Here is an 11,993-nt window from a genome sequence, read left to right on the forward strand (position 1 = left end):
GTAGATGCCGCCCTCTGTTAAACTGCATATGGAGGCGTTTGTCATCCTCCACTTAATTGCTAAAATTTGGTCGGATGGAACTTGGGGCCTTGTGAATGGAAGGGAAGTGCTCTTCTACTGAACCATCTTGTAAGGTTCGCTCATCCTGCATTCAGTATCTCAGCTCAACTCACTCTCACTGATATGCAAATAATGAAGCACTCAAGGCTGTCATTGTTAAGGTTGACTAGTAGGCAGCAACCGAAGGAGACAGCTAACCTAAGGACCTGCTCATCCCATCAGATCTCATCCATCCTCTCATGCTTACTCTGTCCAACTCATCTCTAAATACTTCGTACATTTGGAGGAGCAGACATCCCTGGCTCCTGGGCAAGGAAAACAAAATAGCATCTTTTTTTATGATACTAAAATCCACGCTCTTGATCTCCAAACCAACTACATTACTCGAGATGAATTTTTAACTATCAATAACCTTTAAACAGCCCTCTGCTAAATTAATCAAGCGGCTGTTCAGTGTGGAGATATGGAGCAATAAGCAGGCAAAAGAACGTCCATATTTAGAAGCCTGAGACATTCCAAATAGGGATGGATATGATACGGAAAGCGGTTCTGGAAAGCCAAACCAGGAATTTAAGGTTGGTGTGGTCACAGCTGAAAGATACTGAAGAGACACATATGACCAACTTTATGCTTACGGAAACACATAAGAAAGCTGGGTGCGTTAGTGCATGCCTGCAATCCCAGCACTCTAAAGGGAAAAGCAGAAAGACCGTGCCACATTCCACACTAGCCTGTATTATGTAGCAAGTTCCAGGCCAGTTACATAGCAAGAGGATTTTGTCCGGGAGAAGGCCAGAGAAAGAAGCTTCTTCTAAAGGGGAAATGGTTTGTTTTGACATGCTGAACTGAGACGAAGATGAGAAACGCTCAAGTGGCGGTACCAAGCATTCACAGAGTTAAGTTTAAGGGGAAACCTCAATTACAGCACGTGCAAAAAAAAAAAAAAAAAGTTGGGGTAACAGGTCTTGACAAAAAGACATTAAGACATGTCGTGGCCAAGACACATGGCTCTGGATAGACTCTGATGACCTGAGTGCAGTCCCTGGAAGGCAGTAAAAACCGAATGTGGTGTCTCATGTTTGCCATCCCAACAGTCCTCTGGGGAAATGGGAAGTGGAGAAAGGAGAATCCCTTGGAAGCTTCAGGCCAGCCGTCCTGGTAATATACACTGGAAAAGCGGCAAACAGACACTGTCTCAAGAAAGGTAAAGGCTGAGAACCAACACCTGGGGTTGTCCTCTGACAGCCACACACACACCCTAGCACAAGAACTCAGACACAACACGCACTGTATGCACTCATACAAAAATACATTCCTAAAAATATGTTTTTGGCCACTTGTGGTGACGTACACCTCTAATCCAGACACTTGGGGTGGGGAGCTGAGCCAGGAGGATTTCTAGTTAAGGGCCCAGACTGTGCCTTTGAGTGAGAGACCGGGTCTCAAATACTAAAATAGACATTATTATTATCATATTTCTTACCAGTGTTCATAGAGGGACAGGAAAATGGTATTTCAGAAATGAAATAAAAATATCCCACGTCAATACTTGCCTAAAATAAACTGACTAAATCAGTGGCCATTATCTTAAAGCAAGATTCACCTATTAAAGCACAACGAATCCGGATGGGTAAAGAATTACAAAATTTCTTCAGAATTGATGAAATTTCACTTAGATTTTCTTTTTAACACTGTGGAGTATGGTGGGGAATTTAAATGGATTAGCCAAATATTTGCCTAAGGATTCCAGAGCCAAGGTACATAATTTTCCAACTATTATGCTTTGCACTGGGTCCCGGCACATTTCTTGCCAACCAGGAGATTTTTTTTTTTCAGTACTGGCCCTGGAAAACATCCCTTTAGCAATCCCTCCCTGTCCCCAAATATTCCCAACAACTCTGGTCAGGCCAGATGAACCAATGTCCCTAAACCTTATCTAAACATTGACTTGGACTGAACTGTAACCCTACTGTCTTGTGCAAATGCTAACCTATTTTAAATTACCCCACGCTTGATTCCTTTAGCTATAAAATGTAAGGTAACCAACAAAATGCCTGCTTTTCTTTAGTGTAAACACGGGGGTGAGAGAATAGAGGCAAGCACTCCGCTGAGACTGTGTTAAGCAAAATTAGTATCAATCATGAACAGTATTAGCTTAATACACAAAATAAAGGTTAAATATCTTAAATATATACGCTCCAATAAAGTCTTATTCATGTTAAACTGCAGGTTACTTGAAGCCAGCGGCTTGAAATTTCATTTAATAATGAACTCTTTTCTAAACTACACAAGACAGAGCAGCTGGTGGGAGGGGGGGGTCCGTGCTGCTGCTCCCTTTCCTAAATCCGGGTGCACTGTGTCGCTGCCCCACCTGGAACTTACAGAAACGCCCCTGCCTCTACTTCCTGAGTGCTAGGATTCCAACAATGTGCATCACTACACCCAGCTGAGCAGCTATGATTTAACAGCTACAGCTCAGTAGTAGAGCATTTGCTTTGCATTCATAAGGCCTTAGGTTCAATCCCCAGTCGGAGGAAGGGGTAGAGGGGAGCAGGGGGAATAGAGAGGTCAGGGGGTGGGAATCACCAGGTCCCCATTCATTTATTCAGCTTCCTTCACACTGCCGTTCCCAGCCACTCCAGGGCCTGAGGTAGCCTTTCACCACTTTAAGGAAGATATTTTCAAATCATTCTTTTGGATAATAACTAATCTAACATTAAATTATGGTAAGCCAGACCCCACTACCAAAGGAAATATGTTAATTTTTTATATTAAAGAAGATATTTCTATATTAAAGCGTTCAAATCCCTACGAATAATTGTAGTGTTATCTTAAACAATGGCATTATGTGTCTTCCTGCCCGCTTAAAGCAACTGGAGAGATGGCTCAGTGGTTAAGAGAACTGACTGCTCTTCCAGAGGACCTGGGTTCAATTCCCAGCACCCACATGGCAGCTCACAACTGTCTATAATTCCAGTTCCAGGGGACCCAACACCCATGGCAAAATACCAATGCACATAAAGTAAATATATTTTTTTAATTGCAATTTTAAAAAAAAACAACTTGAATACAGAGGCAGAAAACAGGAATTGTAACTTGACCGGGCAACTTTCATCATTGTGGAGTCATACGAAATTCTGTTGCAAGTGGAATCACCAGAGTGAAGGCTCTCTCAAGTATCCAAGTATTGCCATATTTGGTCATTTAAGTTAGAAAATTCTTTCCTGCCTGCCAGATTTCTTAGTATCCATCTCGTAATTCATAAAACATCTACTTATAGAGAAAGAATAATGTACTAGGCAGTGCTCGGGGATAAAGGAAACCACAGTGAACAGGACAAAGTTATTTCTCTAAAATGCTTACGAAGATGTAAACAAGCAATTAATTATAAAACAGACAGTCCCTAATGTATGAAGTTTTAAACCTAAACTTTCCACTTTATAATAATGCAAAAGCAATACACCCTCAGCAGAACTTCCTTCGATTTTTGAATTTTTATCTTTTGCCAGGTTATCCCTGAGATACATTCCTGGGGTGCTCAGCAATTTCTCGTCAGCCCTGCCATGAGGAGGGGAAACCCAGTCTTAGCAGTGTACTGTGTTGCCAAAACAGGGTGTTGGGTAGGTTAGGCACTACCAATGCATATCAACCTACTGTGATATCATCTTACTGTGGATGGATGAAGACATAACCCTTCATGTGTAGGGAAGCATCCATGTATTATGACAGCCTTTAGAAACATCTAGCAAAATCCTACAGGGAAGCGTTCCAGGAAAAGATTTCTGAGATGAGAATTTTGTCTCAGCAAGCAGCTAACAATGAATAGCGGCCAGGGATTCGATGGTAAAAGAATAGAGGGCAGAGTATAGACAGAAAGGTCCAGGGCGAACATTCTGAGAAACAGGAGGTAGCGTATGCTCCAAGGAGTACCACTACTATTACCCAATGCTCCAAAGCACTTCCCTGGACAAGGACGTATGCTCCAAAAGATGTCAATTTGCCCGTGATATCGGGAAGGAGAGTTACCACACACTGAGGCTGTACATGGGCAGGCAAACGCACGACTTTGGTCAGACACTGTACTTCAAAGTTCATAATTTCTAATATAAATACTGGAATTCTTTTTAAAAGTAGGGTCTCAATACATAGGCCAGACTGGTCTGGAATTCTTAATTCTCCTACTTCAGCTGTCCAGGTGTTGATATTTTAGGTATACAGTATACTCAGTTTAAAGAGTCTAATATTTAATATATTAAATAATTATAACATTTAAATATTCTTAAGATGCAGTCACACCTTTTTACTGGGAATCCCTCCATTTAATGAACATGTCATTATTCTCATGTCCTTTCTAAAGGAAAACCACTGATGCTATGTTCTAAAATGTAACTTCGCAGCCAGCACCAGTGACCCGAGGCTGTAATGTCGGCTCCTCTGGAAGCTGAGGCAGGAATATCACCAGGGCAAGGCTAGTTGGGGCTATACAGTGAGTTCAAGTCTAGCCTGGGTAGTGAGACTCTGTTGGGATATACAGAATCAAATGAAGGTGGGGGATGCAGACTAGTAGTAGAATGCTTGTAGAACATGTCGGAGATGCTGGGTTCGGTCCCTTGGACCACACACCAAACTGACTTCTCAGAAGAATATAATCCAGAGTGTGGAAGTGTATATTTTGTATGTATATAAACACAAAAGTTCTAAAAGCATAAACTAATACATTAACAGAAGTTAGACGAATTCTGTGGTGTTTTAACTTTTCCTTCCTTTTGTCATGTCTAGTTTTCTAAATATTTCAAACTTATTTTGTCTGCACCTGTGAACACATGCATGCGTATGTACATGCGCGCGCATACCTGCACAGGCACAAGCCATGGGACACAGGCCCAGGTCAAAGGACACTTTCAGGGGCCTGGTTCTTTCCTTAGGCTGTGTGGGTACCAGGGACTGAACTCAGGTCATCAGGCTTGTGGCAGGTGCCTTTACCAACTTCACCATTTCACCAGCCCATTCGAAACTTCCAACGATCAAAACTCTGATTCTTAGGTTTTTCAAACTGTTTTATTTTCATAATCTTTCCATGGCTGGAAGCTCAGAGAACCTGAGAGCAATCTACAGTCGGGGTAACTGGGTTCTTGGCTCTGGTCTAAACTTGAATAACCTCTGGCCCCAGAGACTGAGTCAGCCTTCCAATCTCCTTGTTATCTGGTACCACATATTTTATCCCTTCTGTTTCTTCTGGCACTAATCCCATGTCTGACCACACCAAGATGCAAAATCAGAGCCCCAATCCTTTGAGGTTTTAAGGAATGCCCTGCTAATTTAGATAGGAAAAAGGAAATGCCAGGAGGTCGCAAACATGGCAAAGTGTAAGAGAAAAAAACATGATTTTTTTTTTTCATGAACTCTAAATCATGGACAGCTGAGGCCTATTCTTAGCAAACATCAGAAATCAAGCGACATTGGAATTCAGGAGTGGGAATAGGGAGTGTTGTAAGGACCACTGCTAGAATAAACGAGTTAAACAGTATTAAACATTGCCAACGTCAAACAGGGGTAGATGTCGGGAAAAACCAGTGTTCCCAATATTCAACACCTTTTCCCAATGCACAGACATTCAACATTCCAAGTGTCTGTAAAGTTCTGTCGTCTGCTGCGTTTGTTCATCTGAACCTGTCTGCATTCTCAGGAAGGTCAAGAAGCCGACACACAGGAAGGGGCACACACCTCAGGGGTGTGACAGATCAGGGATTCACACCCCAATCTAATGTGACCATGCGAACTGAACTGTCTCTCTCAGCACACCCGAAAGTGAGGAAGAGAAACTCCACGCGCTTTCCCATTATTAGGAAGAGCTTCGATCCAACCCTTTTCTCTTCCTCACTCACCTCCAGTCCACCAAGGCAGGATACCTAATATTAACAAGTTCATTGCCCCTGTGAGGACCTTCCGATGAATGGTTACAAGACTGCTACTCAGGCATAACAATCAAATCACTCTTTTGCATTTCCTCTTATCTACAGAAACGCCGAAGTAAAAAGATCAAAGATGAAAGTTCAGTATTCCCTCTTTTAATGGTACCATGAATGACCGGCTTTTATCATGTTTGGAACACGTAATTCATTCTTAGAAAGTGTCAGATATTAAAGGGTATGTTAAATTTTATCTACAACTTGAATTAAAAATTATTTCTAATGGTTTAAATTGAAGAGCAGCTGAAAACAATTAAAAATGACCAGTTGCTGTTCTCTGCAGAAGACTTCCTTCCATGGTGTAGTGAATTTATTGGCAATGAAAACATGAATCTAATACTATAAGTTGGTAAGTACATTAAATCAAGACAGAGCTGGTGTAGTTGATCATGTCTATAACTCCAGCACTCAGGAAGCAGAGGCTGGACAAACACAAGCCCAAAGCTAGACAGTGGTCAGCAGAGTGAGTCCCAGGCCGGCCTGTGTTACAATGAGACTGTCTCAAAAACAATTCTAAAAATATGAAAATAAATCAAGGTCCAGCAGAGGTGTTTTAATTTTAAACACCTGATAGGAAGGTATTTCAGGTTGGGAAGTGGGTAGTAAATATCAATATTGATAATAAAAGCAATATATTTTTAATTAAAAAAAAATCTCTGCCCTCGAATGTGAACTTAAAGGGACTTCCTACTATCCTTTATGAAACAACTTTATATTTGTTGCACTGTAAGAACTAGCCTCGAGAAAACAAAGCAACCACACAACTCTACTTTTTTTTTTTCTTTCCACATTATACACACAAGCCCCAGATATTTAAATAGGCACAAAGGAAAAACATTACCTCTTAATAGAATGATACAGAAAAGGCAATATTTCTTACTTTAAAAGCAGGCACGGTATTTATTTCCACAGGGAAAACTGATGTTATCTTAATTAGTTAATTATTCATCCCAGCACCTTAGGCTTGATCCTGGGGACATTCACGACTACGCCACCTCCAGCCACTGAACCCTAGGCTCAGTAATGGCTGATAAAGAATCTTAACCGTGCTATCTAACAGATGTAAGAGATTAAAGTCACAGATTGCCTCTCTTGGTACAGACACTTGGACCACAAGTGACTTACCATAAATCAGAGCACCTGGGAGGCTGAGGCAGGTGGACTACCTTGAGTTCTAGGCAAGCCTGGGCTATAGAGGAAACACACACACACACACACACACACACACACACACACACCTCAAAGAAAGGTCCACTTAGGGTATTCCTGTCCCCACATTCCACTAAAGGGAGATGACAACTGATGCCACCTGATTGCCTGAGAATGTTTTCCATGGCCTCATAGTATGTTTTAGCCCTTACAATAATTCAAGAGGACATTTATCATATAAAATGTCCTTTGGATATTAAGTGTAGGAGCAGTGTTAATTTAATCAAACATCCTCTAATATAATTTGATCCATAATTACAAAAATGATGGTACACTCAGAAATTAAGAAACAATGTTTTTAGTCAATCAATGTGATGCCAATCCTGGGACTTAGGGTGAACTATATTTGGGTACAGGATAACCATTCAAACTAAGATTTTATTTTATTTTTATTATTTTTGAGATGAAGGGTACAACATAAATTCTAAGTATTTTAAAGGTACACATTAATATCAAGCTTTTAAAAATATTTACGGATGAGAGCGTCTTTGCAATTTCTATATTCGTAAATGTTTCCATTAGCTAAGAGATATTTTGGAATGTGGTCAAGATATTTTGAATGTCGACGCCTAACAGCTGGGCTAGGCTCAGGAGTCTCCATAGACTTAGTCTCTCACAATAGCCAAAGCTCTTTTAAATCAGTTGTCCCTAAAAGAATAAAGGAAGAAAACCCTAACCCGGTAAATATGTGTTTTTGTAGAAACTTCTGGTGTTAATTCTACTTCCTCGTGACAAAATTGGATTTGGGGTGGCACCAAAGCCTTGACAATTTACTACTAAAATGTGCAAATCTCAATCTTCTCCAGAAGTCATGCACTCCAGCTACATGTAACTCCAAAATCTTTTCCTACAACGAATGTGAAAACCAAAATAACCACTCTTTGGGGGTGGGAAAAACAAAAACAAAACCGTTTGGAGAACTGGCAGACCGTATGTTTATGTCAACCTTCAGGGAAATGGAAACACACAGCACCAACTCATGGGAAGGGGGGATCACCACAGGCGATCAAACTATTTTGTGACATTTTATGTCTTTCACGTATTTCACTCCAAGCTCAATACTCCCAATTTTGCACCAGCTCCCCCGTGTCAAATCAGAACGCCTAAGGAGCAATCCACTGCTGTGACAGAACAGTTTCTTAACATGAGAGTTCTCTGCTCTTCGCCTGTATCGTTGCTTAAGAAGAAGAAGAAAAAAAAAAAAAAACTTCAAGTATATTCATTTTCCTCCTGCTATATAAAATCGGGAGACATCAGGATAGGAATGCAGCTAGAAAGCAGCCCCAAGAATTAAACAAACAAGCAAAATACCCAAACACGGAACACGCTAGGAACAAAGGAAACACAAGCGTGTGAACAGGAAATGAAGCAACTCTATACACATAAATACCTTTTGGGGCCGCCAACGTAGGTGAAAGTAAAGGTGGCGTCTGAGTATCTGAAATCTGAAACGGAAAGTCGTGTTAAAAAGCCACCCCGGGTGGGTTGTTTTTAACCCCAATTCTGTCTGGAACCTGCTAGTTCATCGGAGCCAAGGAGGCCCGAGCAGGACGGGAATGGAAGGCTAGAAGAGCCAGGGGTGGGCACGGCCACCGTGCGGGAGGGGATGCCGAGCACCCCGCGGGGTGCAGCGGGAGTCTGCCCCCCGCAACAAGTGCCGGGTGCCATGGCAACGGCGGGAATTTCCCAGCCAGGCGGCCGGAAGCAACCCCTGCCAGGCTTGGGGCTGCTGCGAAGCCCGAACTGCTCTCGGCCTCGGGGGGAGCAAAGATGGACGCAAAGCGACCCCCGGGCTGGGCCTGCCTAGCTCAGGAGCCCCGGGCATCCATCCCTTTCCCGGGGCGGTGTCTGTGCGCTCGCTCGGGTGCAGCCGAGGGGGCGGGAGCCCGGCCCAGCGCCGCTCTCTCCCGGGGCCTCGGTGGCGCCCGAGCGGAGCGGCACGGCGCAGCGCAGCGCGGCGCAGCCGGTCCCTTCCCGGCCGCCGCCGTTCGGCCGATGGCGCAAAGCCGCGGGCTCTAGCCCGCCCCGCTCGGCCGCGGTTGCCGGAGCCGGGAGGATGCTCCGGGCACCGCCGGTGGCTGGAATCCAGCGCCCGGCCCCTCGGCTCCCACCGCGCGGGTCCTGCCCCCGGAGCCGGAGGCTGCCCTGGCCTGGCGGAGCTTGGGGAGGCTGGAGGGATGCTCGTGCCCTCCTCCCCCTTAGGGCTCCAGCTCACGCCGCTGCAGCTGTTTCCAAATGCACCGGGAACGGGGTCTTGTAGCCCCACACCCCCAGCTACACGGCGTCGCGGTCAGAAATCTGGGCAGGGGGGTGACCCGAGGGGAGGCTGGCTCCGGGTCCCAGGATCCGGGAGGCAAGAACTCACCTGCAAACAGGCAGTCTTTCTCAGCTCTGGACTTCTGGATCACGACGTCGATATCCTTCTGAATTCTCTCTTGCCTTGAACACATCCCCATTAAATAAATCCCTGGAAAAGAAGCAGCCGCTATTTCCACCCCACCCCACCCCCCTCGCACGCTTCCAGCTTTCGTAAATATTCAGTTAAAAATGAAACCTCTGGCCGAGGCAGGGGCTGAAGGCGAAGTGGTTTCGGAAGTGATCCCGGGTGAGAGAGGAGGAGGTGGAGGAGGAGGAGGAGGAGGGGGAGGTCGGCTTTGCATTCCCAGATGTGACCGCCCAGCTGCTGCTCGCGGCTGCTGGATTCCAGTTTCCTCCCCTTCTGACAATGGATGGTGATGACACCGAGTCTCACTTTCTCCCTCCCCCGCCCGGACTGACTGCCAGCCGTGGGGAGCCGAGGGGCCCGAAGGGGGCCGGGGACCGCTGGAGAGCGATCGGCAGCCGTGGAGCGGCGGGCGCCGGCGAGGGGCGAGCCCCGCTCCGACTCACGCGCGCACACCCCTCGCGGCCCGCACGCCGGCCTTCCCACACCCGCGCACACTCGCGCCCGCGGGCGGCGGCCGTGCCCAGGCTGCTGCAGCGCCGCCCGCCCGCCGCAGACCCTCCCGCACCCGCCGCGGGTCACCGGGCCCGGCTGCGCGCCGCTGGGGCTTTAATAGTATCCGCCAGCCGCGCAGTCTGGATTTCCCCACCCCCGACCGCCACTCGCGCCGGGAGCTGAGTGACCGTGTAGGTAGTGAAGACTCCCTGGGGCTCCCAGCCTCTCCCGCACACCGCCCCCCCTCTTTCCACCACTTTTATGAATTCGACTCCACTTTCAGAAGGAATTATGAGTCATATGGAAACCCAAGCCGGAGTGGCTGGGAGGGAGAAAGGGGGGTAAAGAAAAAAATCTTCACGAATTAAAAATAAATAAAGTGAACAAATCTTTCCTTGTAATCACATCAGGCAAGAAGGGAAAAGCCTAGAGATTGCCCCAGAATCACGCTTTCATTTCCTTAATGCCTTAATTTTTGATGGTGGCAGTGGTAGTGGTGGGGTTTTTTGTTTGTTTGGTTGGTTGGTTGGTTTTGTTTTGCTTTGCTTTGTTTTCCCCTAGGTTGAAGTTCAGCCCCTTTGAGGAGCTCTTTAGAAAATGAAGCCCTTTCTGAGAGACTCCAAAGACTCACCAGTACTTCCGGCTTAGCTCTGTTAATAAGAAATTGACAGGCACAGCTGGAATGTGCCAGGGTCTCCCTAGGTCTCCGAGAGGCTCTGGCTTGGGTCATATTTAGAAACCACCCTTCTGCGGGGTAGCCAGGGGAAAAGCTTCTCCAGTCCTGTTATCTTGAGCAGCAAAGCAATACTGCTGAGATCCTCGCTTCTGTCCTGCTTGAAGCTTATGATAGTTGGCCCACCCTTATTGCTATACTTAACAATGTGGACCGGGCTCCACCATGCAGTTTTCTTTAGCATCTTTACTGAGAACTTTCCCCTGGCAGACCATGCTTATTTTGTTTTGCATTCCAAAACCAAGCAGTGTCTGGAATATAGGAGGCATTATCAATCAGCTAGCTGGTCGGGAGCCTTTTAATCTTCCCGATAGGAAAAGTGAGTAAGTGAGAAGTTCTTCCTATGCTAGCAAGTCTGGGTGAGTGCCCCAGGCCTAGGGGCTGAACAGACAAACCCAGAGGAGTATTACAGTCTCAAACCCTTTAGAATCCAGACACTCGCTCTTGACACTCGAGTTGTAGGCTTACCTATCTCCAGCCTTTCAGTATCTGTAGTCTCATACTTGTCCTCTTTTGTAATCCTCGGGTTCTGACAGTTGTGGGTGACAGCATAAGACAGCATCCTGCAGCAATTTGGTGGCACTTTGCAGCTTTCAAATTCTCCTACAGGCCTTGCACACAGGGATCCTTAGCCCTCGCTGACAAGTGATCTGAGCCCCAGGCCTGTGGTTGCTCAGATATGTGGTCTTTAAGGCTTGACCACATTCAGGAACTCTTCCAGAGACCAACCAACCAAAGCCTTCAGTTTCCCTTCACTTGCTTGCTTGAGAAGACTTCTCTAAAGGTCAATGTGGCAATATGTGTGTGGGGGTAGGGGGGAGGGGGTCAGCAAAGAGGAGTGTCTTCTGAGCTAAAGTGAGCCAAACAACCTGCTTATGTTGCCAGAAAGGGGGCGTGGTGATAGTGTTTGAACCAATCCTGGCAGTTCCTCATACAGACCAAGGACTATGTTGGCACCAACCACAGGTCTTCCGATGGATTACTAGGGAAAGTCTCCATCTGATATAGATAGAGAAGGCTTCAGGGTCACCTAGAGTTTACCAAGGCATGCCGTTGGAAGATACCCAGTGCTAGATGTCTGCAC

The 11,993-nt window shown here is 45.8% G+C and overlaps 1 protein-coding gene across 2 annotated transcripts in view; it reads right to left on the bottom strand.

Annotated features, from left to right (window-relative positions):
- Positions 1-10,289, bottom strand: part of Parp8 (poly(ADP-ribose) polymerase family member 8) — a 181,908-nt gene extending 171,619 nt beyond the window's left edge. The window contains exons 1-3 of one of the 2 annotated variants that reach the window (XM_036206907.1): positions 9,793-10,289; positions 9,604-9,705; positions 8,629-8,683 (exon numbers count right to left, since the gene is read on the bottom strand). In XM_036206907.1, coding sequence (XP_036062800.1) covers positions 8,629-8,683; positions 9,604-9,705; positions 9,793-9,898 — 263 coding nt within the window. In that variant the 5' untranslated portion in view covers positions 9,899-10,289. The remainder of the gene's footprint in view (positions 1-8,628; positions 8,684-9,603; positions 9,706-9,792) is intronic. The other variant, XM_036206906.1, reaches the window with a different exon arrangement.
- Between the last annotated feature and the right edge of the window lie 1,704 nt (positions 10,290-11,993).

The sequence above is a fragment of the Onychomys torridus genome, chromosome 15 (assembly GCF_903995425.1).
Source record: "Onychomys torridus chromosome 15, mOncTor1.1, whole genome shotgun sequence".
Lineage (NCBI taxonomy): Eukaryota > Metazoa > Chordata > Mammalia > Rodentia > Cricetidae > Onychomys > Onychomys torridus.